The sequence below is a fragment of the Leptodactylus fuscus genome, chromosome 11, assembly GCF_031893055.1.
Source record: "Leptodactylus fuscus isolate aLepFus1 chromosome 11, aLepFus1.hap2, whole genome shotgun sequence".
NCBI lineage: Eukaryota > Metazoa > Chordata > Amphibia > Anura > Leptodactylidae > Leptodactylus > Leptodactylus fuscus.
Genome location: NC_134275.1, coordinates 21,255,988 through 21,282,490, shown reverse-complemented (window position 1 = coordinate 21,282,490; position 26,503 = coordinate 21,255,988). Strand labels below are relative to the sequence as shown.

General features: G+C 43.7%; 1 protein-coding gene across 2 annotated transcripts in view; it reads left to right on the top strand.

The window, feature by feature from the left end:
• The window catches only part of BRINP1 (BMP/retinoic acid inducible neural specific 1), a 190,901-nt gene that overhangs the window by 124,179 nt on the left and 40,219 nt on the right, over positions 1-26,503 (top strand). For both annotated transcript variants that reach the window (XM_075260066.1, XM_075260065.1), the window contains exons 4-5: positions 10,849-11,018; positions 14,050-14,155. In XM_075260066.1, the coding sequence (XP_075116167.1) occupies positions 10,849-11,018; positions 14,050-14,155 (276 nt within the window). The remainder of the gene's footprint in view (positions 1-10,848; positions 11,019-14,049; positions 14,156-26,503) is intronic.

Genomic DNA, 26,503 nt, shown 5'->3' with positions numbered 1-26,503 from the left:
ACTGATAGGAAAAAAAAAAGAGTATCGTGCTAAAAGACTGTTCCACACTATTGTAACTCATCTTCCATCCAAGAGCTTGTGACTCCATACACTGCTGAAAACGGCTGATCGGCGGTGTCCTTAGGAAGGCTGTATATCCTTTGTCAGAGCTGTGGCAAGGCGTTCCTAGGGGTAAAAGTTTAGTCCAGTGCCCTAACGTTGTATCTAAATATGTAAAAGTGGCTTGTTAGTGCTCCCCTAATGTCCCATGCTCCAGTTGCCCCCCCATTACTCCCCTGCCTTTTATTAAAGGGATTCTATCATTGGAATCCCTTTTTTCAGGTAATATCACGTTGGAATAGCCTACCTTAATATGTTTTTTTAATCTGGTATGCAAATGCGTCTCCAAACAGCACATGGGCGATCCCTTGTGCTCAAACAATACAAGGGGCGTCCCCTGTGCTGCCTGAAGACTCTCCAGTGACGCCTCCATCTTCTACAGCCGGGCCTCTCCGCCGCGTCCTTCGTGTGGTCTTCTTCCGTCAAGCCTGCGTTTGGAATCTAAATTCCGCACATGCGCAGATGGCTCTATCATCAGGATTCCGGCGCATGTCTATTTGGCCATTTTACTGTGGCCATTTACAGAACATGCTCATCCTCATATTAATAAACGTCTCAAGAACTTCACATTACAAATGTTCATTCATCATGAAGAGTAGAATTTGAAATAAAGTTGAGAGAAACATACAATACAATACAATACAATACCATATGTACCGCTGCGGAACAAAATGGAAAATCAATCACGACTGCTGTTCCATCGTCCATGGATCCAATGGGAAGATAATCGCCTCAATCACTGAGGCACAGGGTAAAATGGAGGGATTGTCCAGGATTAGAAGAATATGGCTGATTTCTTCTATCGATTGTCATAGCTGTCCAAAGGTTACATGTGATATTGCAGCTCAGCCCCATTTACTTCAATTGAACCCTTAGAAAGATGTGGCGCTGTTTCTGAAGAAAGCAGCCATGTTTTTCTAAACCTATACAATCCTTTTAAACAGCACAAGGAATGACAGCAAAACCTGATGGATTCACGATTTACTTATAGAGAATATAGTGTTTAGCAGATTTTGCTTCCAGATTGTAGTGCTGTTCTGCTCTGTCATTTGTGACTGGATCGGACCAGCACCAAGCAGGTGCGGCCTAGTACCTTTTAAAGTAGGCAATTCCTGAGAGTGAATTACACTGACAGATGGAGGAAGAAGCTGTTCTCATCTCAGTCTTGAGCACATTGCAGTTGGCTGCTCCGAGAATCCGAGAGCACTACGTATTTCGCTGCATTAAACTGTTATTGGCCTTCTGGCCTGAGCAAATCGTATAAATAATGAAAAAAAATATTAAAATAGATGTACTTTAGGGTCTACTAGTCAGCAGGGTATAATATGTGTGGGCTTTATCCTCTTAATCTGCAGTAAGTAGCTTTCACGAAATCTACATCCATATCTGTCTCTCCAAATAACACTGGCAAATGTTACTACCATACAGTGACTGAATGTCCCAGCGCAACTGAATAAAACCCACTACACTGTTGTAGATGGCCGCCAGTCCACTAGGGGGCGCTCGCTGTATCACTAGTAGTGAAGGGTAAGGCAGGCAAAATCATTCTAGACAGAGTCAACTTATATTTTCCATTATTAGGACTTTTCCCTTTTGCAAGATCTATCTGTAGTTTGCATTGAGGTGCGGAGACAAACTGCCAAGCACTGTACACAGTACATAGAGGCAAATCTACACGAAAACTCCCCCTTTATTCTTTCAAAGTTTTTAATTTTACATGTTAATATGTGTATTTAAAAACAAAAAAAATCTGTTATCAGACTCCATTGACTATGGAAGGTTTTTTTTGGGCATGCTCTATGACCTCTGCGGAGGTCATTGCACAAAAAGACAATAAACTGTGAAATCATTTAATGAGACTGGTGGATTCTGTCTTCTCTATGCATACATGATAGCTGTGATCATCAATGTACTGATGAGTGAGGTGACTGCTGCAAATCAGTCTCTTGCACAAAACAGAAAGTCTCAGCATATTATTTGGCTTAGTGGTACTGCAGAATTGCAGGATTTGTAGGATTTCTTTTCTTAATATAGCTCAAAACATGGAAAATTTTTATAAAACACCAAAAATTCTTAAAAAATATTTTAAACATAAAACTTGATTTCTGGCGACACATTATCATTTAAGCTTACCTGTGCATTCTTTACACAGATTACACTTTACTAATGTACACCATGGTTTCCCGGGCCCTGCTTATTATTTTGCAGAATGCAGCAGGAACCCTGAATGCTCATTTCTCTGTCTCTCCTATAGCCACTTTGGCTCTGTGACGTCACCGACTCTCCACAGACTCGGGCTGCAGGTCAAATTAGCATTGGGAGTTCATTATAATCCATGGTGGAGTACACAAGAATTAGAGTCCTGGTCTCCCCCATTATTAATAATAGAACTTAACCAGAGCACTTACAGATAATCCCTTTAGTTTAACTATTATATTATGGAAATTAATTGGATTCTATAGTTGATTGCACTTATTGAACCAATAATTTAAAGGGATTCTATCATTAGAATCCCTTTTTCAGATAGTATCATGTCGGAATACTAGGAATACTAAGAAAGGCTATTCGTCCCCTACCTTTATATTTCTGCTCCGTGCCGCATTCCATTGAAATATCGGGATTTCCTGGTATGCAAATGAGTCTCCAGACAGCACACGGGGTGTCTCCCTGTGCACAAACAGCATAGGGGTCTCCCCTGTGCTGCCTGAAGACTCTCCAATAACGCCTCCATCTTCTACAGCCACGCCTCTTTGCCGCGTCCTTCGTGTAGTCTTCTTCCGTGAGCCTGCATTCAGAATCTAAATTTCGCGCATGCGCAGTCGGCTCTGCTATCGGGCTTCGGGCAGAGTTGACTGCACATGTCTGTTCGACCATGTTACTGTGGCCGCTTACAGGAACAGTACACTTGGCCACAGTAACATGGCCGAACAGACATGCACAGTGGGCTCTGCCAAAGCCTGATGACAGAGCCGACTGCACATGCGCAGAATTTAGATTTTGAAGAAGAAGACTACACGAAGGACGCGGCGGAGAAGAGGTGCTTCTGTAGAAGATAGAGGCGTCGCTGGGGGATGCCCCCTGTGCTGTCTGGAGACTCATTTGCATACATGAAAAATACAATGTTTCAATGGAACGGCGTCGCGGAGCAGAAATAGGGAATGAATAGCCTTTCTTAAGGCTATTCCGACGTGATACTATCTGAAAAAGTGATAGAATCACTTTATGTTTGGCTGGTCCCACATGTTATATGTCATTGTTTGTTGTTCCCGTTGCTAATAGACTAAACTAAGGTTTGCAAAACCTGCTGCATTTAAGTGCCTTACTCTTGAACAGTTCAAGAACATGTATAGATTAGGAATGAATAGCCAAGGTCACAGAAGCGCTGCTGTTTCTAAGTTGCTTGACAAATAATTATCTTTACCATCTAATTGGCACACTGGCAACTCTGCTGCTGAAAAGCTGACGGATAAGAAACGCCAGGGTGCAGATGTTCTGTGCGGCATTGAATATGCACATTGTGGAATAAAAGCTCTTGTTTGCTGTCAACCTCTAGTCACAGATTAATCCTCTTCAGATAGGTTATGTGCTATTTACTGTTCATATAGATGAGCAGAACAAAGTGTAATGTGCCGTGTGCTCCAATGTGGACCCGAGCTCCAGTTCCAAGGCTGTGCATTAGATGAGTGTTTATGCATATTCGCCTTGCAACTCTATAAATCCCGGGCAAGAATATCATTGTGAGAATGTGCCAGTATTTACAATCATTTCTCCGAGATATTCTCATGAATACCATGACATGCCAATAATGACTTTTATTTAGAAAATTGCATATATTTCCGGGAGTAATAGTTAGTCTAATCCTAGCGATAAGTCTTCTTTAAGGCCCGAGCTGGTCGTCAACATCACAAATTTTCTCCAAGGTATGTGATATTCCCTCCCTGCTTGTAGTTGTAGCCCCAGGGACATGACTGTGGTGTTGCTGATCTTGTTGTATGCCGAAAAACATATTCTCATTCCTTGTAGCGAATCACTCTGTACCGATACACATTTCAACAATACAACGGTGATGGAACAACGTTTGCAGAAAGTCTCTCATGATCAAGTGTCCTTTCTTGTAGCAGTGCTTATTATACTCAATGCACAAATAAGGATTATAAGCAAAGTGCTCAAGAAATTGTATCTCAAGCAAAGTCTCTCCAGCAATTATCTTCAGGTATAGCCCTTACAGGTAAAAAGTACTAAGGGCGATCAGGAAGAAGCACTTTACCTGTGACACATCAGATGCACTTAGAAAAACAGAGCAAAGGGTGGTAGCGATGACCCAAATCAGTATACAATGTATTGACCAGATATAGATTAAAGTTTTAAAGTTTAAATTTTTAATAAAGTATTAAGGAAAACATGATTTTTTGGTAAGGTATCCAAATTTTCTAAAAATCCTGAAATTCTGACTCTGACTACTAAGCCGAATTATATGCAGAACTTCCTTTTTCATTAGGATATTTCTTTACAGCAGCCACCTCACTTTTAGGACACTGATGATCACAGCTATCATGTATATGTAGATAAGACAAAGAAATTCACTACTCTGAATAGGTGATTTCACAGCTTATCTATTCCCCCGTTGGTGCATTCACTTTTATACAGGTCACAGAGCATACCTAGAACATTCTCCCATAGAAATCACTAGAGTCTGCTTCATTGTTCATCTCCAGGAGACAGGAAATCAAAAACTATATTAGGCTTAGGCTCCTTGTATGTGATCGTTGGATAGGTCAGTGTAGTAATCCAGGTTTTTCTCGGATAGCACATTGATCCATTCAGTCCATGTACTTGACTGTGTATTACATGGATCAGTGTGTGGGCTGACAGTCCAGGCCATACCTCCCAACTTTTCAAGAACTGAAAGAGGGACAAATCTAGCCCCACCCACTTTTATGTTGACTCCGCTCATTCACATTCATTTTTCATGTGCCCCCCATACAGTATAATCCTCCTATAGTCACCCGTAAATTATATGTCCCCCCTCCATCTCTCCCCCAGTTTCATGTCCCCCCATCTCTGTCCCCAGTTTCATGCCCCCCATCTATGCCCCAGAATCATGTCCCCCATCTCTGCCCCCAGATTCATGTCCCCACATCTCTGCCCCCAGATTCATGTCCCCCATCTCTGCCCCAGATTCATGTCCCCCCATCTCTGCCCCAGATTCATGTCCCCCCATCTCTGCCCCCAGATTCATGTCCCCTCCATCTCTGCCCCCAGATTCATGTCCCTCCATCTCTGCCCCAGATTCATGTCCCCCATCTTTGCCCCCAGATTCATGTCCCCCCATCTCTGCCCCCAGATTCATGTCCCCCATCTCTGCCCCCAGATTCATGTCCCCCATCTCTGCCCCCAGATTCATGTTCCCCCATCTCTGCCCCCAGATTCATGCCCCCCCTCATCTGCCGCCAATTTCATGGACCCCCTTCATTATGTTCCACCTCAATGTTTAACACAAAAAACCCCACTTACACTCACCTTTTCCTGGCTCCCCCGCCGCTCTCTCCGCAGTTTCACTCACAGAGTTGTAAGCACGATGTGATGTCATCACATCGCGCTTACACAGCCACTAGTTGGAGCACCACAGCAAAGCAAGGAGCTGAGCTGTGACAGCTCCTTGCTTTAGTCGCGTATGTTTTCAACTCAATTCCTCCGGACGCATATCTGCATTGAAATTGGAACATACCTCCCGCCAACCGGGACCGCGGGTCAGGACACCGAAATCATGAATGTCCCGCAGAAATCGGGACGGTTGGGAGGTATGGTTCCAGGCTGCAAAGCTCAGGGCAGGTCCTATTCCTGTCTGGTTTTGCAGATGTGCTTCCACAGCCCCATTCATTCAATGAATGTACAGTTGGGGCACGGGCAGCACACAGATAATATCAGCCCGCACACAGTTGTATGCAATGGATCCTAGTGGCAAGAACTGCAATTGCAACATTTTTAGGATTTTTTTTAAAATGTAGATAATAACATGAAGAATGAAACACAACTTTACCAAAAATTCTTCAGATTATGATTAACATATAAATGTGATGTAATGTGATTCAAGTTCTCAGCATCTGTAAGTAGTCACTGCTCCACTGTTTGGCTCCGTTCCCATGGAGTAACGCACCGCTCATTCTGACACGTAAACACGTGTCAGAATGAGCGCTTCAAAACAGAATCCCATTGACTTCAATGCGTTCCGTCTTACGCGCGCTACACATTGAAATCAATGGGAGGCTTTTTAACTCATTGATTTCAATGTGTGGCACGCGTAAGACGGCACCCATTGAAGTCAATGGGATTCTGTTTTGAAGCACTCACTCTGACACGTGTTTACGTGTCAGAATGAGCGGCGCATTACTCCGTGGGAACAGAGCCTTAATGGTACAGTTGGAATTTTCTCTCTAGCTCCCACCATTCCTGAGCAACAAATGCTGTTAGTTTTGGTGCCTAATGTGCTAATTAATCTCTGTAATGTCAGAAGGGCGGTGTCAGACAGGGGGAGTGATTCAGAGGCATTGAGTGTCAGAGCTCAGGATCACACCCCTTGTCTGCTCCTGCCTGACACCGCCCTCCTGACAGTACAGAGCCTAAATAGTATATCAGGGACCAAAACTGACAGCATTGATTGCTCAAAATGGTGGGGTCTAGACAAAAAATTCCAACTGTTCAAAATTCAGTAGAGCATTCCCTATTAATTGATGTAAAGAGCTGGACTTGTTGGAGGTTGTGAAAGGTCTTCTTCAAAGTGTCCATACTAAGAGTGGTCACCTACTGGTTAGCTGGTCACAGTTCCCACCTACTTGGGGGGGGGGGGGATCACTGCTTTGAAGGAGTCATCAGGAATCTGATGTAGCTGAGGCTAGAGCTCTATCATGGGATTTAGGGAAATGCTATCTTCCAAGGCAGGGGAAGGAGGTTTCTGCTTCTGCTCCTTTAAGACCTTCTGAGACACATAGAGGAAAATTATTTATATAATAAAAAAGTCACAAAATTTGGGGAAAATGCTAAAACAGAATATCTCCCACAAAAGAGACACATTGAGGTTGTTCCGAAGGGTAGCGCTAGAGAAAGTCTCTTTTTTTTCTACCAAGGAGGGCATATTTGCCTATTCCTTACACTTTTCCATTATTTATATAAGGGGGGTATTTCAGGCGTAGACAAGGATAGATTGAGGAGACCTCAGAATTCGGGTGCTATCTACGATACTTTGCAATTGCTACAATTGCAGTTGGTATCTTTTTGCACCTACTGGATTATACATGTATAAGAGAGGTACATAGATTTGTATGCAAAAAATAAACCAAACTTTGTCTTTACCAAAAAACACTTCACATCAGAAAGTCAAATGCGTATTAAGCTAATAGAGCAGAAGCCTTAGTCTAGAACCTAAAAACTGCTGACATTTATTTTCTGCCATGAAGTTTAGTGTATCCACAGAGAGCCAAAGGAGGTGGGGGCTGGTTACAGAGATAAGAATAGACTACAACAAAGAAGGAGAAGTCAGTAAGAAATTAGGGATTGCCGAACAGCAGAACAATACACCGCGATGTGTTATACTGCGCATTAATCAGATGAGATTGACATTACAACTAGGCTATATATGCAATTAAACGGAACTATTATATAGTTCAATACAACAACGATACGCCAAACCGTCTATGCATGTGTCAGCGATAACACCAAAAAAGTGAAAAAAGCAACAATTTATTTGGTAATATCAATATCAGTTTATGAAATACTCTTCCAAGGTGGAAACATTTGCACCTAGTTCCAGGGTTACTACCCATTGGTGTAATGTAATGGTCCCAAAATATAACTGGAATGTCAGACCAAGGACAAAGCAATGACATTACAAATCGGTCATTGTAGACAACCAAAATTGGTAAAGTATAACCAGATTTTCTCATCTCAAAGCTTGAATGCATGACATAGAGTACAAAAGGGTGGCAGAGAGTTGGTTTTTGCACAGGCTCCCTGGTGGTTCATGACAATTGTAATTAGGGATCTCATAGATTGTAAGCCCTTGCAGGCAGGGTCCTCTGCCCCACCGTGCCAGTCGGTCACTGTTAGTATTATATCTACCTGTATATTCTGTGTATTGTATGTAAACCCCCAAATGTAAAGCACCATGGAATTAATGGTGCTATATACATAAACAATAATAATAATAAAAATAATAACATACAACTATAATAAATGGTAGAGGAGCCATACAGCCGAAAACTTGCCATAGATCAACTTAATGTTGGGCGCCGGGTAAATATGGAACTTCCTCAGTAGCAAGAAAATGTAAAAGTGTAAAACAAAAAAGATAGAGAGGGTAGAGGAGGGGATATGCAGCTGCAGCTCCCTATCCAGTGTTACAATGGAACTGCCTGAGGGTGGAGAGAGGATGTGGAGCAATTGTAATACCCAAGGGCCCTCACCTACAATGTTCATACCTACATGGTTGAGGGGATATCGTCACTCCATAGGGAGAGAACCACCATTTAGGTGTGTGGAGTCTTATTAAGCCATGAGCGCTCCACTGTGCAAAGGAACATGGGAAGAATATGCAAATCTGACTTCCATTATTATACTCCAGGATATGAAGAGACCCTGAAGTATAAGGGTGCATGCACACTACGTAACGCCGGGCGTGTATGAGAGCCGTACACGCCGGCATTACGGCAGACTGCCGAACACTTCCCATTCACTTCAATGGGAGCGCTCGTAACAGCGGCGTTTACGAGCGCTCCCATTGAAGTGAATGGGAAGTGTTCGGCAGCCCTGCTGTAACGCCGGTGTGTACGGCTCTCATACACGCCCGGCGTTACGTAGTGTGCATGCACCCTAATAATGGTTCGTGGGTGGAAAACTTCAAAAATTGCAGATTTGGCTGAACCTGAAATTTTTGAAAAAGTGATGGTGAACCTGGCTTTTCACCAACTGGTTTGCTCGTTCCTAATCAGTAACATTACGTCTTAGAACCATTGGAGTCTATCTTGGCACTTGCTAGAAGAGGAGCGCAACAGGTTTGAGGCGTCAGGGTAGTGCTGAAGCTGCTAGCATAGACCCATGAGATGGTAAGGCGAAGCAGGACATTAGAGGTGTCCCCGATTAAGAGACCATTCCAACAAGCAAAATAAAGCTAAAGTCCAGTTCAATGTCAGTAGTCGTTCAACAGTCAGCCCGCTGGCCTACAGACAGAAAGTGTGCTGAAAAGAGTTAAATCCAAGTTTTATACTGTAACCATTCCTGAACCTCTCATCTTCATCACAGAAGACAAAGACTGATTTCTTATAATCAGGGAAATACCAATAAGAACCGTTGTTAGCATAAGAAGTGAGAAATGTTCCTTCTTTTAACCTCCTGGAGTTTGAGTGATTTTCCCTGTTCCTTATGAGTACATTCCATGGGGTTGAGCTACATAACTACGCTTGGTGGTGTCTGTCATTACCTGACTGTAATCGTCTCCTAGTTTTTTGGTTTTTATCTCAGCACATGCTCCTCTTCTTGCTGTATCTGGCCTGTCATTCTGGACCACTTTACATAGGTGTAAGTACCTCGATTGCTACTCACCTTGGTGATCCAGAACTGGCCCCATCAAATCATGATACAACCACCCAACCCTGGCTCAATTTTTGCCTTCGGTTGTAGTCCAATATCACACTCCTTGTCAAGGTCTAAGCTGTTTTTCTCCTGAATCAATATCTTTGCCATCTGACATAGGGCTGATCTCTTCTTCCATAAGGCTGACCTGGCCATTTTAGAACCTCCAATTGCTTCAGTTGTCAAATGGGAGGGACAAGGGCAGGAATTTAACAAGCAGCATCGTAATTGTAGAATAGAAGGAAGTTGTCATTGAAAGTAAAAAATAATATTGTTCGGCTGGGTTCACATCTGCGCTGCAGTCTCCGTTGGGTGAAAATTGACAAAGAGAAAAGTTTGTTTCTGTTTTGAAATGGCAGACACCAGGTGGGCCCCATTGTGGTCAGTGGGGTCTGCCGATGTTGGTGTGTAATGGCTGAAGCAGTGGTCCGGTTCTCCGTCGTTTGGGTACCCTGGTGGACCTGAACGTCGGAGAGCACAATGCAAGCGTTATCAGTAATTGTTACGTTGGGTTCACACTAGCGTTCAACAGTCCGTTCTCAGGTTTCCATCTTCTGCATGCGGAAGACGGAAACCTGTCATGCCAAGCTGTGAGCGCCGTTGAGCGTTTTATGCTCTACGCAGCGAAACCAGTTTTTTAAAACCGGACACAGAGTACTGCATGTCTGACTCTGCGTCCGTATATAAAAAAAAAAAACGGTTTCGCCGCGGAGAGCATAAAACGCTCCCCAGCACTCACGGCCGGACACCTTTCAAACCCATTCCAATGAATGGGTGAGAAAGAGTCCTGCAGCTTTCCGTCTCCTGCTCTGTTTTGTGCAGGAAACAGAAACCTGCAAAACGGAATCCCGGGCACAGATGTGAACGAGTCCTTATCCACATGTAAAATAAATATTGTGCTTCAGACTTATATTATATGTCTTAAAACAACTTTTTCAAGGAAGTGGGTCCTTTCTGTAACTACCTAAAGGTACGATGATGTTCACCATAATGTCCCCTACCATGTACTCTACTTATTTGTTTATTATGCATTAATTGACAATTGTGCCACCATGTAGGCTGTAATCCATACAATGACCTTGTTAATCTCAGTTTAATCGTATGTACTGTCTTGACTCTGTGCAGGGGAAGAGGCGCTGACAATGTATATGGACAAGAGTCGCTTGGATCGCCATGCAGGAAATGGAAACCAGAGTGTGGAGTCTTTACATCATTTGGCATCATCTTATTTTGTAGACAGGGATGGAACTATGAGGAAGCTTCATGAGATCCAAATATCAACAGGAGCCATTAAGGTATTCTTAGGTTTCTTGATGTATTGCAATTTAAACCTACATTAAAGGGAGTGTCTGTTTATCCATTTCTATATACTGTATATCTTTATAATAGCGGGACTCTTTTCAGATAGCGCTCCAAATAAACCTATATTTCAGCCACCATTGGAGGGAGTTTACTAAGGGGGTATTTTGGTTAAAACAAGTTACCACTACCAAGTTACAGGATAGATTATAACTGTGAGATCTTAAGGGTCCAACAGCTGTGTGTTCCTGTGTCCCAACCACAAGATTGTGGTCAGGACGAGTTGAGTAGAGTGTTGGTCTAGTAGGCGCATGGCTACACCATTCCATCTCTGTGTTGGGTTAAAGGTAATTGCAGAGTATCCTCAATCCCATAGACTTGGAATAAAACAGCACAGCACATGCTTGAATGCTACTGCATGTAAGTCTTCCTAGCCATCTACTGTCATCTATGTGGAGAATGGGGAACATGAACCCAATTTTGGCTACTGGTGAGGGTTCAAGAACGTTCCTCAAAGCTATCAATATCAGTTTACTGGTGGATAGGTAACACTTTGTTATATCCAAAATACCAATACAGCTAAATAATAAAACTTAATTTCTAAGCACCCTCCAGTGGGTACAAGCATTAGGAAAGTTGTGTGTCAACGTTACGTCTATGCAAAGGATTTGGAGCTCTGTATCCGAAAAATGGATTGTTAACTATTGGACCTGAAGACCACATGAACAGTCCAGTTCTGTTACTATGGAGTCATGCATCAGTAAGTATAATGAATAGACTAATCTGTAGTGTATTCTCACAGTTATACAGTATATTTAGGTAAGAGAGTATAGTCAAGTCTGTTCTCAGCAGGAGATTACTAAATAATGGACGCAGACAGAGACGTCCGAACATGTTTCTCCAAAAACATATCTGAGATTGACCACTACTGACTGCGTTGAGTCTTAGTGTTGCAGGTATCCCCTAACTATTCGCTCTCTCATTTCTTCCTTCCGCTCATGACTCTATGTCCTTGCTGCTCATTCTTCAGCTTCCATGCTCTGGAGATTCTGTAAATTTGGTTAACTCCATATAAAAAACGCATTGGCCATCATTTGTACAGCTGTCAGATCTAATATGTGAGATCGCCCATCTCCAGCCTAAGATGTATTACCTACTTTTCAGCTTTATTCACAAAACAGATATAATTGTATAATACTCCATAAATAATGCATAGCATGTAATCTCCTTATAAAGTAATGATTTTAAGGTCTTTAAGGTATTTTCATTGTCACTTTTAGTTTTGAAGGACGTTTCCAAAGGCAGTATCAATTTGTTATGATAAAAGTAATATAGACTAGTATTACAAAATACAATATATTATGCCATCTATGCCAGTTTTTTTTGGCATTGATGGGTGATTATGTGGCTCAACTTTGCCACAAGGCCCTCCTTTCTTTTGAAAAGATGGAGAACACCTCACGCACTGCGCCTCTCCTGTGACTTGGGAGTGGGGTAGGGACTGGGAAAAGCCAGGGGAGGGAAAGTCTCAGCCCAACATATTTATTATAGCTTATACCAGTTATATAGGAAATGTACAAGAAAAAACACAGTCCACAGCTCACCATAAATCTTAAAGAGAATCAGCTAGACCAAGAGTGCACGAAAAAATACACCCCCGGCTGGGGTGGAACAATGCAAGAACCCAGTAGAAAAATATTCCTTCAGCACAAGAGGTCTATAGTAAAACTTGACTTTTATTGGAAAAATATAAAAAATAGGTACCAGACATAGGAAAAAAAAATATGTAGAAAAACTTACATAGTCAATTCCAAGTATGCATGTATGGTTGAAGACAGACAAGCCTACGCGTTTCGGGACATCCGTCCCTTACTCATGGCAAAGTAAGGGACGGATGTCCCGAAACGCGTAGGCTTGTCTGTCTTCAACCATACATGCATACTTGGAATTGACCATGTAAGTTTTTCTACATTTTTTTTCCTATGTCTGGTACCTATTTTTTATATTTTTCCAATAAAAGTCAAGTTTTACTATAGACCTCTTGTGCTGAAGGAATATTTTTCTACTGGGTTCTTATATAGGAAATGTGCCCCAGTTTTTGACTGCCATGGATTTACATTCTGGCTCACGGCATGCACCTGATTTATCAAGAGGCCTCCTGATAATTCAGCAGTTCCGTGGCCCTGGGTGATAATCTGGCACAACTTTGGCCAAGGCTATTTTTTTTAGATAAAGATGCTCCACATCCCCCTTTCAGGCCTCGGCCTGACATATTATGATTAGTTTTCTGGCATGGGATTTATAAAAAAAATTTACGCCAGTTCCTGACTGGGATAGAGTTCCTTTCTGGCTCACGGACATTCGCCTGATGTATTAAAAAAAACCTATTATTTATTATTATTTACTATTATTTATTAATTTGTTCCAGTCGGGGTCATTATTAAGACTGCCGTAGGAAATGCCAGGCTTAATAAATCTGTCCCATTCATTTTTTTCTGATTTTCCGTACTTTCCATCTCAAAATCCGCCTGCAAAAAACTCTGTGTGAACATACCCTAAGGGGGCATTCACACGGAGTAACGCGGCGCTGATTCTGGCACGATAACTCGCGTAAGAATCAGCGCTGCAAAACAGAATCCCATTGACTTCAATGGGTTCCATTTAACGCGCATAACACATTGAAATCAATGGGAAGCTTTTTAACCCATTGATTTCAATGTGTTACGTTAAACGGAGCCCATTGAAGTCAATGGGATTCTGTTTTGCAGCGCTGATTCTTATGCGAGTTATCGTGCCAGAATCAGCGCAGCGTTACTCCTAAGACAGACACTTTTCTGATGCCATAGCTGTGGCTGTATCTGGATGCAGTCCCATTACATGGACTCCTAGCTACACATCAAACATTTATGCAAGAATAAGGAAAATCCTTTAAGAACTGTGCATTATTAATGTATAAGATGTTGCAAAAATATTGCTCTAGTCTTTGATCCCATACTGGCTTTCTCCAACCATTGTAATTCTTTGTAGGTCACTGAAACTCGTACTGGACCATTGGGGTGTAGCAGCTATGACAATCTCGATTCAGTCAGTTCGGTGCTGTTACAGAGCACAGAAAGCAAACTCCATCTTCAGGGTGAGTATACACGTGTACCTATATCAGGGTGCATATAACATATTACTTTTTGCAATTTGCAGATGCTTTCAATAAAGTGTCTGAGCTTAATTTTCTATTGTGGCCTTCTCGACATATAGAAGTATCTAAAGGTTTAGTATCCAAGACCTGCCAAAATTTAGCGCAAGTGGACCATAGCTACAAGGTATAGAAAGGGCCAATAGGTGTCTGACCACTTATAAAAGAAGTCAAATGAGAACTGGTAACAGGTTTTATTGTATCCAATAAACAAAGGGAAATTATTTCCTCGTGAATGTTTCTAGCTTGGAAAATTCTATATTAGTATCGTCATAAAGATGGCAACATACAGAACTTACTGAGAAGCTGAGAATTCTTGGCTCAAGGAGCAAATGTTAAGTGAAGCCATAAAAAAAATACTCCAACTTTGTCTTCGAGCAATCGGTTATAATTTTTTTTCTCCTTGGGGAGAATACATCCGTAATAGATCTGATGCAGTATATGACAAATTATTTCATAGGAAATATGACAGAGAAAAACTCAGGATGCGTCCTATAAAATTGTAAGTGTATATGGTTACAGTAGGGCCACATACATGGGGGTTTGGGAGGTTTTTTTTACTATTATTACTTATTTATTTAGTACTACCATTATTTTCTATGTTGTCATGTATATATGAAATGCAAAGAGGTTTTCCTCAGAAGACATTCATGGTATATCTGGAGGATGTGTCTTCACTTCTGGGACCTGCACCTATCTTAAGAACAGGGTGCTGGGACAACCATAACAGAGAGTCACTGATGGAAAAGGACCTGGTTGTACTTGTAGATCATGGGTTAAACAACAGCATCTGCTTCTATGACCCATTGTCATGTACTAGAATGAGTATGCACAGGACAGGGATGCAATATTACTATTTTATAAGTCATTGGTGCGGCCCCATCTGGAATATGCAGTTCAGTTCTGGGAAACTCATAGATAGGATGTCCTAGAAGTAGAAAAGGTTCAATGAAGGCCAACAAAACTGATAAGGGGTCGGGAGGACCTCAGTTATGAGGAGACATTAAATCTATTTAGTCTGAAGAAGAGTGTAAGATTATGGGGATAATGTCACTTCTTAAGGAGAGACCACCTGTTAGGTGTGTGGAGACTTATACAGCCATAGTTGCTCCACTGTAAGGGATCATGGGAGTGACATCCCCATAATCTGGTCTCTCAGCCTCTCACTTTTACCAAGTCAGTTCTCTCTGCACTGTGCTGACGAGGTCCAACCAGACCGAAACGGCCGTCTGTAGCTGAGAAACTGACTTGGTAAATATCCTACATTATGCAGTAAAAGCTTCTGGGAAAATCAGGCATAATGTTCAGGGTGCTTCCTATAGAGGGCAGCATAACAGAGGCACTGTCTCCCTATTTACATCTTGGGAGACAGAGTTGCATATTCCTACTATGATCCCTTACAGTGGAGCAACTATGGCTGTATAAGTCTCCACACACCTAATAGGTGGTCTCTCCTTAAGGAGTGACGTTATCCCCATAATCTGGTCTCTCAGCCTCTCACTTCTACCAAGTCAGTTCTCTCTACGCTGCGCTGACGAGGTCCAACCAGACCGAAACGGCTGTCTGTAGCTGAGAAACTGACTTGGTAAAAATCCCACATTATGCAGTAAAGGCTTCTGGGAAAGTCGGGCATGATGTTCAGGGTGCTTCCTATAGAGGGCAGCATAACAGAGGCACTGTCTCCCTATTTACATTTTGGGAGACAAATTTGCATATTCCTCCGAAGAGTGTAAGGCAAAACATGATAAACCTATATAAATATATAAATGACCCATACAAGCAATACGGAGAAAAGCTATTCCATGTAAAATCCCCACAATAGACAATGGGGCACTCCTTTCGTTTGGAGATAAAAAGGTTTACTGTCAAGAGTCGGCAAAGCTTCTTCCCTGTAAGGGCTGTGAATCTGTGGAATAGCCTACCCAGGAGCTGGGGTGTACTTTTAGAGAAAATAGCATTGATGATTATGGAAAGGTATAGAATGGCATGTCCAATCCCATCCCCTTGATGAACTTAATGGACATATGTCTTTTTTCAACTGTATCAACTATGTAACTCATTTCTATGGGAGTTGCAAAAACAGCCATGAACACTTAGTCTGTTTTAGCAAAATCCATAGAAGTGACTTTCAGGCTCTTAAACTGGTATTGATCCTAGAGGGGAGAGACCCGTGTCTATAAGATATTTTATTCTATGGGCATGTCATAAATGTCTTACAGAAACCCTATAAGTATAATCCATGAGACATAAACAGCAAGAAGTGTAATAGGATTGAGGAATCTGTTCCAGGGATATGAAACTAACTTACCTGGTCCAGCCATCTGTTGCAGCTGGATCTCTGAGTTCTGGACTGGTTCAGTATTTGGGTCACATGATCAGAATCAGCCCCCCCCCCCCAACAGGGGTGTCATAGCACCCAGGGGAGCCTTGGAAACTCACCAGGGTGCCACATAACTCTGGTTGGGAAGATGACTGCTTGTTGTTCCCTACCTGCTCTCCTGTTCGCACAGGTAACTTACCTGTGCTATGGGGACTAAGAGACTCTAGTCAAGGCCAGCTAGAACAAAGGTTCGGACCAGGTAAGATCATTTCAAGTCCTGGTATAACCTCTTTCAGACCAGGGCTCCATGTTTTTTTTCATAGCGTTTTACCGTCGCAGCAAAAGTCCATCCACATTTTGCAGAAAAATACACGCAGCAGACATGCTGCGATTTCCAAAATCGTTGCGGTTTTGGAAATTGTAGCTTGTCAATTACACCTACACAAATGCTGATGGTTTCCCTATAGGAATAACAGAAGCAGAGGATAGCCTCTGTGAAAAGCACTGCGGGGAAAAAACGAGATGCGTTGGCGCCATGTTTTTTCTCGCAGCTAGGGTCGAGCGATGGGGAAAGATCAGATCCCGATCGGCGATCGAGCAAATTGCACGATCGGGATCGGCTGGAAAATGATTGAAAATCGGATTTTAAAAACGATCCTGAAATCTCAAGATCGGCTCAACCGTATTCATGTAGGGTTGAGTGATCGGGATTGGGAAAGATCGGATCCTGATCAGCGATCGAGCAAATTTCACGATCGGGATCAGCTGGAAAATGATCAAAAATCGGATTATAAAAATGATCCTGAAATCTCAAGATCGGCTCAACCCTAGTCGCAGTGCTTTTCTGCTGCGGCACACTAAGTGGGGCCTTATCCTCACTGTAACATTTGTGGATATCTTTGTGGGGCTCATTCTTATGACAACACAGCATACACAGTATGATATATCAATAAAATTTTTCTGGTTCTCCTCGTACCGAGATTGAGAACATATTAATAGAGATGAGTGAGTACTGTTCGGATCATAGAAATGAATGGATGCACCTGGTACTTCCGCTTTGACGGCGGCCGGCCGCTTAACCCCCCGCGTGCTGGCTACGTCCATTCATTTCTATGCGAGTGTGCTGTTCGGATCGGCTGATCCGAACAGTACTCCCTCATCTCTACATATTAAACTTAGTATTGAATATAGCTGGAAAGGAACTTAAAAGAAGCTGAATTATAAAACAACATGAATAATATATGGTATTTGTGATGTTTCAACTCATTTATAACTAGTTTTAAGGAGAATATAGTTGTTTCATTCTCAGTCTGAAATATCAAACGTATATATCAATGGTAATACCAGTGCGGAAAAGCATCCGAGTAACCTGACTCGTGAAAAATAAGAAGGAAACAAATGTATTGGTGAGGGTGCGGCAACATGGGACAGATAATCTGCAGATTTACAGCAGTTCATCCACAAAAGCAAAAAAAAATCAGACAAGTTGTACAATTTTTTTTTGCAGAACTCTTAGTGTAATTTCTGAGAGTTTGCAGCAAATTTTACTCCATGCATTGCAAAGGATAAAATCCTCTGTGAAAATCCACATCATAAATTGACATGCTGTTTCCTCACCACAGTTCAATTTACACTGTGTACGTTTTGTGCAGAATATGGATGAGACCTAAATCTAGTTTACTCTGCTGCTACTATAATATGCTAAACCCGCAATTCTGTGGTGGAAAATGTGCAGTCTTTTTGTGCTGTGAGGACATATCCTTAGAGCAGGGGTGCCTTGGACGCTCACTACTCTGGTTGGGAAGATGACCGCCTTCGTGCAACATTATCTACACCCTTAGGAAGCTTTTTGTCCATTGGTAAACATAATTTTTCCAGGGATGCCCCAAGGAATTTTTTTTCCAGACTTGACCTGAGCCTGATAAGGTTGGGAAACACTGCCTTAGGGTAATCCTGACCAAAAAGATGTCTCTCATTGAAATAAATGGGAGTCGGTCAGTTATTTTTTCCGGGAGACGTTTGTTCCAGCTCCCTCCCAGACAAAGAAGCGAGATGCTCCTTCTTCAGGCTGATTTGCCTCGCGACATCCGCCTGAAGACACTCCCTCCCGACTAGACCCATTCATTTGGGCCTAATTTGCAGCTACCCGTATTTTGGTCTCGAACCTGGACCAAAAAACCCAATGTGAACTTACCCTTAGAGTACAAGGACATACAGTGGATGATAACTTTTGGGCTAAGCTACGGTATGCATAGTTCTGCTACAGACATATGCAGGACTATGTTATAAAAAGTTTCATAATTAGTTATTTTAACTCATATATTGTTGAATGTAATAAACTCTATAGCACCTATCCGTTCCTCTTTTAGGCTAGAGCCCTACCTTGCTGAAACGCAGTGTTTTGGCTGCTGCAGAAATGGTTTTACAGTACCAGTAAAGTGAATGAACTTTTATGGGGCTCTAGTGTGATTAAGAGGCCTTTCCTCCCGAATTCTAGAAGAATTTAGGAATATGTCAATGGATGATATGATAGTACTATTTGATTCTGCTTTCAATGCATTGTGTGAAAAGCCAAATACCTTGCTAATACCCTGTACAACCCCCTGCTTATAGCTCTGCTTTGTGCATGAAGTTTAATGCTCAGCATCAATCCCACAGTTTTACAGAAGGAGCAGAGTAGAACAAGACTGGTGGAGAAACTGTCAGTTTTGAGAAATCTTCCCAGATATGTTTTTTTTCATAGTTTGTCATCTTGCACCACTCGTTTAGGGATATGTATAGTCAAGAGAAAAGGTAAAGGAAGGACATACCTGAAGGTTCTTTTTGAGGTGTCCATATTGACTTATATTATGCTAGGCATAATATAGACCCTGATAGACCGAGTGACGTCCCCCACCCCCTGCATTCCTGCGCACACTATTATACCCCATAGTGGCCCTTGCACACACTATTATGCCCCATAGTGGTCCCTGCACACAGTATTATGCCCCATAGTGGCCCCTGCACACAGTATTATTCCCCATAGTGACCTCTGCACACAGTATTATGCCCCATAGTGGCCCCTCCACACAGTATTATCCCCCATAGTGGCCCCTGCACACAGTATTATCCCCCATAGTGGCCCCTGCACACAGTATTATTCCCCATAGTGGCCCCTGCACACAGTATTATGTCCCATAGTGACCCCTGTACACCGTATTATTCCCCATAGTGGCCCCTGACCACAGTATTATGTCCCATAGTGGTCCTTGCACACAGTATTATGCCCCATAGTGGCCCCTACACACATTATTATGCTTCATAGTGGTCCTTGCACACAGTATTATGCCCCATAGTGGCCTCTGACCACAGTATTATGTCCCATAGTGGTCCTTGCACACAGTATTATGCCCCATAGTGGCCCCTACACACATTATTATGCTTCATAGTGGTCCTTGCACACAGTATTATGCCCTATAGTGGCCCCTGCACACAGTATTATGTCCCATAGTGACCCCTGTACACCGTATTATTCCCCATAGTGGCCCCTGACCACAGTATTATGTCCCATAGTGGTCCTTGCACACAGTATTATGCCCCATAGTGGCCCCTACACACATTATTATGCTTCATAGTGGTCCTTGCACACAGTATTATGCCCCATAGTGGCCCCTGACCACAGTATTATGTCCCATAGTGGTCCTTGCACACAGTATTATGCCCCATAGTGGCCCCTACACACATTATTATGCTTCATAGTGGTCCTGCACACAGTATTATGCCCTATAGTGGCCCCTGCACACACTATTATGCCCCATAGTGGCCCCTGCACACAGTATTATGCCCCACAGTGGCCTCTGCACACAGTATTATGCCCCATAGTGGCCCTTGCACACAGAGTATAATAATCGATGACCCAGTGGAGGATACAAACATAAAAAACATACTGTTACTTACCTCTCCCTGGCTCCGGTGCACTCCCGGATGATGTCGGCCATTTTCAACGATGTACAGGACGTCACAAGAGCAGGGGCTTGCGTCGCGAAGCATAAGGACGCAAGCCCCGGCCCATGTGACGTCTGGGACATCACCAAGTAGGCCCCAAGCCTTCCAGAGCCAGGAGAGGTAAGTAACAATGTTTTTTATGTTCCGCATTCTGCTTCAGACACATTTATACCGGAATGCTGAAAGACGTTTTGCAGTTATGCCAGAACTGAGTTCCGGCGAGCTCCGGCCCAATTTAAGCACTGACGCTAGGTTCACACTAGCGCCAAATTCTCCATCATTCAGGTCTGTTGTGGAACCTGAGCGACCAAGAACAAGATTGCTAAACCAGTGGACACTGAAAGCGTTGGAGAAAAAACTCTCTGTGCAGGATTCAGCGGTTTCTCCCATGGAGACTCCATCACACATGTTAACCCAGCCTTAGTCCTGCGATGACATTATTGTTGATGATGATCTTTATTACACCAATTTGTGTTTGGTTATGTAATAAAATACAAGAGACTTACCCAAGAGAATATGAGTCCCAAGGTGTGCCACAGTTAACATAATTATTAAATGAGTTTTCCAGGAATATGATATTGATGACCTATCCTTTTGATATCAGATAGGTGGGGGTCTGACTCCTGACTGGCACCACAACTGATTATTGGGTGAAGACGCTGCGCCTGTGGCATTTGGATGAGCGGTAAAGCCATGTATAGACCTGTACATTGTATACTGGTTGTACTTAGTATTGCAGCTCAGTTCCATTCTCTTAAATGGGAGCCAGGCCATGTGATAAGTGAACATGACATCACTAGTCTGAGAAGAGGTAACACAATTGCCAGGTTACCCTTGCTACAGATTGTGCTGTGTCACTGGCATCTTGTAATTCTAGCATGCATGCCTCTGAGTCTTCCTCATCAAATCCCTATCAACTTAATTCTCACTGATTCCCTTCTTACTCTTCTTGACTCATTTTCTGACTTTGTTGTCAATTTGGTTCCTGTTCTGCTGACCTTCTGTGTATAACCTCTGCCAGTTCCTTACCTGTGAACATGAGCTGCCCACCCTGACATTTTGGCCTGTTTATGACCTTCCATGCTTACACCAGCCACAGACCCTCAGCCAGTCCATTTTTTGCATGGGTGTCTCTTTGTGGACCTAGGACAACCACCAACTATACCGTCAACTGCAAAGTCCCGATCCCCAAGTCAGGGATAAAGGTTGAACAATGGGGAGAGTACAGTACATAGACAACACTCTTGGGTGTGGTCCCGTCAAACTGGTTAGGTGGCACAGTGGACCTACATCCCACTGTCCATGACAAGGTGGCTATCGTCCAAGCACTTTCACCACTTGAACCAGTTGATTGATGGAGGTGCTAGTGTCAGACCCCAGTGTCCTAAGGATAGGCCATCAATATCATAGACCTAGGAAACCTCTTTAATCCCAACCCATAGAGAGTGTTGTGTTATATTTGTGGTAACCAACATTTTATAGGGGATCTATCAGCAAAATCATGCTGCTAGAGCCCCACATCTGCGTGGATAGCCTTTAAAAAGGCTATTCAGGCACCGTAAATGTTATATTAAACTACCCCCAGTTTTAAAATAATACCCTAAAAAATAATGTTATCTACTTACGCATCGTGCACGCTGGGCGGGCATTCAGGGTGTGTCTTTATCTTCATCCACTCCTCCTCTTCCTCTGATGTCCTCATGGCCCGTCCTCCTCCGGCGCTCGCGAACGGACACTGGTATAAAAAAATGGCCTGGGCGCCTGCGCAGTAGCATGCGGCTGCTACTACGGCTACTGCGCAGGCGCCCAGGTCATTTTTTTTATATCAGTGTCCGCTCGCGAGCGCCGGAGGAAGACGGGACCGAAGGACATCGCAGGAAGAAGAGGCGGGGATGAAGAAGACAACGCACCCTGAATGCCCGCCCAGCGTGCACGATCCGTACGTAGATAATATTCTTTTTTAGGGTTTTATTTTAAAACGGGGGGGTAGTTTAATATAACTTTTACGGTGCCTGAATAGCCTTTTTAAAGGCTATTCACGCATATGTGGGGCTCTATCAGCATGATTTTGCTGATAGAGCCCCTTTAAGAAGTAATAACAAAATTAAGTAACAATGTTATATTTAGGTATTGTAGATATCTCAAGGCCCTGAATTCTATATGCCCTTACTGGTCCTCATAGATCACAGATTACCATCTGATCTTACATATGACTAGAGATGAGCGAACAGTGTTCTATCGAACACATGTTCGATCGGATATCAGGGTGTTCGCCATGTTCGAATCGAATCGAACACCACGTGGTAAAGTGCGCCAAAATTCGATTCCCCTCCCACCTTCCCTGGCGCCTTTTTTGCACCAATAACAGCGCAGGGGAGGTGGGACAGGAACTACGACACCGGGGGCATTGAAAAAAATTGGAAAAAGTCATTGGCTGCCGAAATCAGGTGACCTCCATTTTAGACGAATAGTGGATTTCAAATCCGGGTCATATGAGAATGTGAACTTTGTGACTATGAGACAGGGATAGCTGTACAGGCAGGGATAGCTAGGGATAACCTTTATTTAGGGGGGAATGTTATTAAAAATAACTTTTTGGGGCTCTATCGGGTGTGTAATTGTGATTTTTGTGAGATAAACTTTTTCCCATAGGGATGCATTGGCCAGCGCTGATTGGCCGAATTCCGTACTCTGGCCAATCAGTGCTGGCCAATGCATTCTATTAGCTTGATGAAGCAGAGTGTGCACAAGGGTTCAAGCGCACCCTCAGCTCTGATGTAGCAGAGCCGAGGCTGCACAAGGGTTCAAGCGCACCCTCGGCTCTGATGTAGGAGAGCCGAGGGTGCACTTGAACCCTTGTGCACCCTCAGCTCTGCTACATCAGAGCCGAGGGTGCGCTTGAACCCTTGTGCACACTCTGCTTCATCAAGCTAATAGAATGCATTGGCCAGCGCTGATTGGCCAATGTATTCTATTAGCCTGATGAAGTAGAGCTGAATGTGTGTGCTAAGCACACACATTCAGCTCTACTTCATCGGGCTAATAGAATGCATTGGCCAGCGCTGATTGGCCAGAGTACGGAACTCGACCAATCAGCGCTGGCTCTGCTGGAGGAGGCGGAGTCTAAGATCGCTCCACACCAGTCTCCATTCAGGTCCGACCTTAGACTCCGCCTCCTCCGGCAGAGCCAGCGCTGATTGGCCGAAGGCTGGCCAATGCATTCCTATGCGAATGCAGACTTAGCAGTGCTGAGTCAGTTTTGCTCAACTACACATCTGATGCACACTCGGCACTGCTACATCAGATGTAGCAATCTGATGTAGCAGAGCCGAGGGTGCACTAGAACCCCTGTGCAAACTCAGTTCACGCTAATAGAATGCATTGGCCAGCGCTGATTGGCCAATGCATTCTATTAGCCCGATGAAGTAGAGCTGAATGTGTGTGCTAAGCACACACATTCAGCACTGCTTCATCACGCCAATACAATGCATTAGCCAGTGCTGATTGGCCAGAGTACGGAATTCGGCCAATCAGCGCTGGCTCTGCTGGAGGAGGCGGAGTCTAAGGTCGGACCTGAATGGAGACTGGTGTGGAGCGATCTTAGACTCCGCCTCCTCCAGCAGAGCCAGCGCTGATTGGTCGAGTTCCGTACTCTGGCCAATCAGCGCTGGCCAATGCATTCTATTAGCCCGATGAAGTAGAGCTGAATGTGTGTGCTTAGCACACACATTCAGCTCTACTTCATCAGGCTAATAGAATACATTGGCCAATCAGCGCTGGCCAATGCATTCTATTAGCTTGATGAAGCAGAGTGTGCACAAGGGTTCAAGCGCACCCTCGGCTCTGATGTAGCAGAGCTGAGGGTGCACAAGGGTTCAAGTGCACCCTCGGCTCTCCTACATCAGAGCCGAGGGTGCGCTTGAACCCTTGTGCAGCCTCAGCTCTGCTACATCAGAGCCGAGGGTGCGCTTGAACCCTTGTGCACACTCTGCTTCATCAAGCTAATAGAATGCATTGGCCAGCGCTGATTGGCCAGAGTACGGAATTCGGCCAATCAGCGCTGGCTCTGCTGGAGGAGGCGGAGTCTAAGATCGCTCCACACCAGTCTCCATTCAGGTCCGACCTTAGACTCCGCCTCCTCCAGCAGAGCCAGCGCTGATTGGCCGAATTCCGTACTCTGGCCAATCAGCACTGGCTAATGCATTGTATTGGCGTGATGAAGCAGTGCTGAATGTGTGTGCTTAGCACACACATTCAGCTCTACTTCATCGGGCTAATAGAATGCATTGGCCAATCAGCGCTGGCCAATGCATTCTATTAGCGTGAACTGAGTTTGCACAGGGGTTCTAGTGCACCCTCGGCTCTGCTACATCAGATTGCTACATCTGATGTAGCAGTGCCGAGTGTGCATCAGATGTGTAGTTGAGCAAAACTGACTCAGCACTGCTAAGTCTGCATTCGCATAGGAATGCATTGGCCAGCCTTCGGCCAATCAGCGCTGGCTCTGCCGGAGGAGGCGGAGTCTAAGGTCGGACCTGAATGGAGACTGGTGTGGAGCGATCTTAGACTCCGCCTCCTCCAGCAGAGCCAGCGCTGATTGGCCGAATTCCGTACTCTGGCCAATCAGCACTGGCTAATGCATTGTATTGGCGTGATGAAGCAGTGCTGAATGTGTGTGCTTAGCACACACATTCAGCTCTACTTCATCGGGCTAATAGAATGCATTGGCCAGCGCTGATTGGCCGAATTCCGTACTCTGGCCAATCAGCACTGGCTAATGCATTGTATTGGCGTGATGAAGCAGTGCTGAATGAGTGTGCTTAGCACACACATTCAGCTCTACTTCATCGGGCTAATAGAATGCATTGGCCAATCAGCGCTGGCCAATGCATTCTATTAGCGTGAACTGAGTTTGCACAGGGGTTCTAGTGCACCCTCGGCTCTGCTACATCAGATTGCTACATCTGATGTAGCAGTGCCGAGTGTGCATCAGATGTGTAGTTGAGCAAAACTGACTCAGCACTGCTAAGTCTGCATTCGCATAGGAATGCATTGGCCAGCCTTCGGCCAATCAGCGCTGGCTCTGCTGGAGGAGGCGGAGTCTAAGGTCGGACCTGAATGGAGACTGGTGTGGAGCTATCTTAGACTCCGCCTCCTCCAGCAGAGCCAGCGCTGATTGGTCGAGTTCCGTACTCTGGCCAATCAGCACTGGCCAATGCATTTCTATGGGGAAAAGTTAGCTTGCGAAAATCGCAAACTGACAGGGATTTCCATGAAATAAAGTGACTTTTATGCCCCCAGACATGCTTCCCCTGCTGTCCCAGTGTCATTCCAGGGTGTTGGTATCATTTCCTGGGGTGTCATAGTGGACTTGGTGACCCTCCAGACACGAATTTGGGTTTCCCCCTTAACGAGTTTATGTTCCCCATAGACTATAATGGGGTTCGAAACCCATTCGAACACTCGAACAGTGAGCGGCTGTTCGAATCGAATTTCGAACCTCGAACATTTTAGTGTTCGCTCATCTCTACATATGACCACTACAACAAGAAAAGTCCTTATTACTGACCATGATAGATTCACGGACATGAATCAAAAAATGTTTAGCTTATTAAAAAAAACTTTCAAAAAATTGAAAATCTAAAATAATAATTCTTGTTCCAAGAAAAAAAGGTTATTTACAGGAAACTGAGGCTTAGAAAAAAAGGCCATATATTATATATTACATCTCATATATGGAACATTAATAATCACATTAGGGAGCTTGGGAAATCAAGGACATTGCCAGCCTAAATTCTGTAAAATACAGGCAGAACTGGGAGAAATAAGCATGAATGCTTCTAAAGAGAATGTCAGCTACGAGGGCTTTTGTGAAAGCCATGAAGGGCGAGAGACTAAATTTCAAAAAACAGTCCAAAAATTGATGATGACCTTGTCTTTGATAGACTCGCAGATACCTGTTATTTACTCTTAGCCATTATAATTGA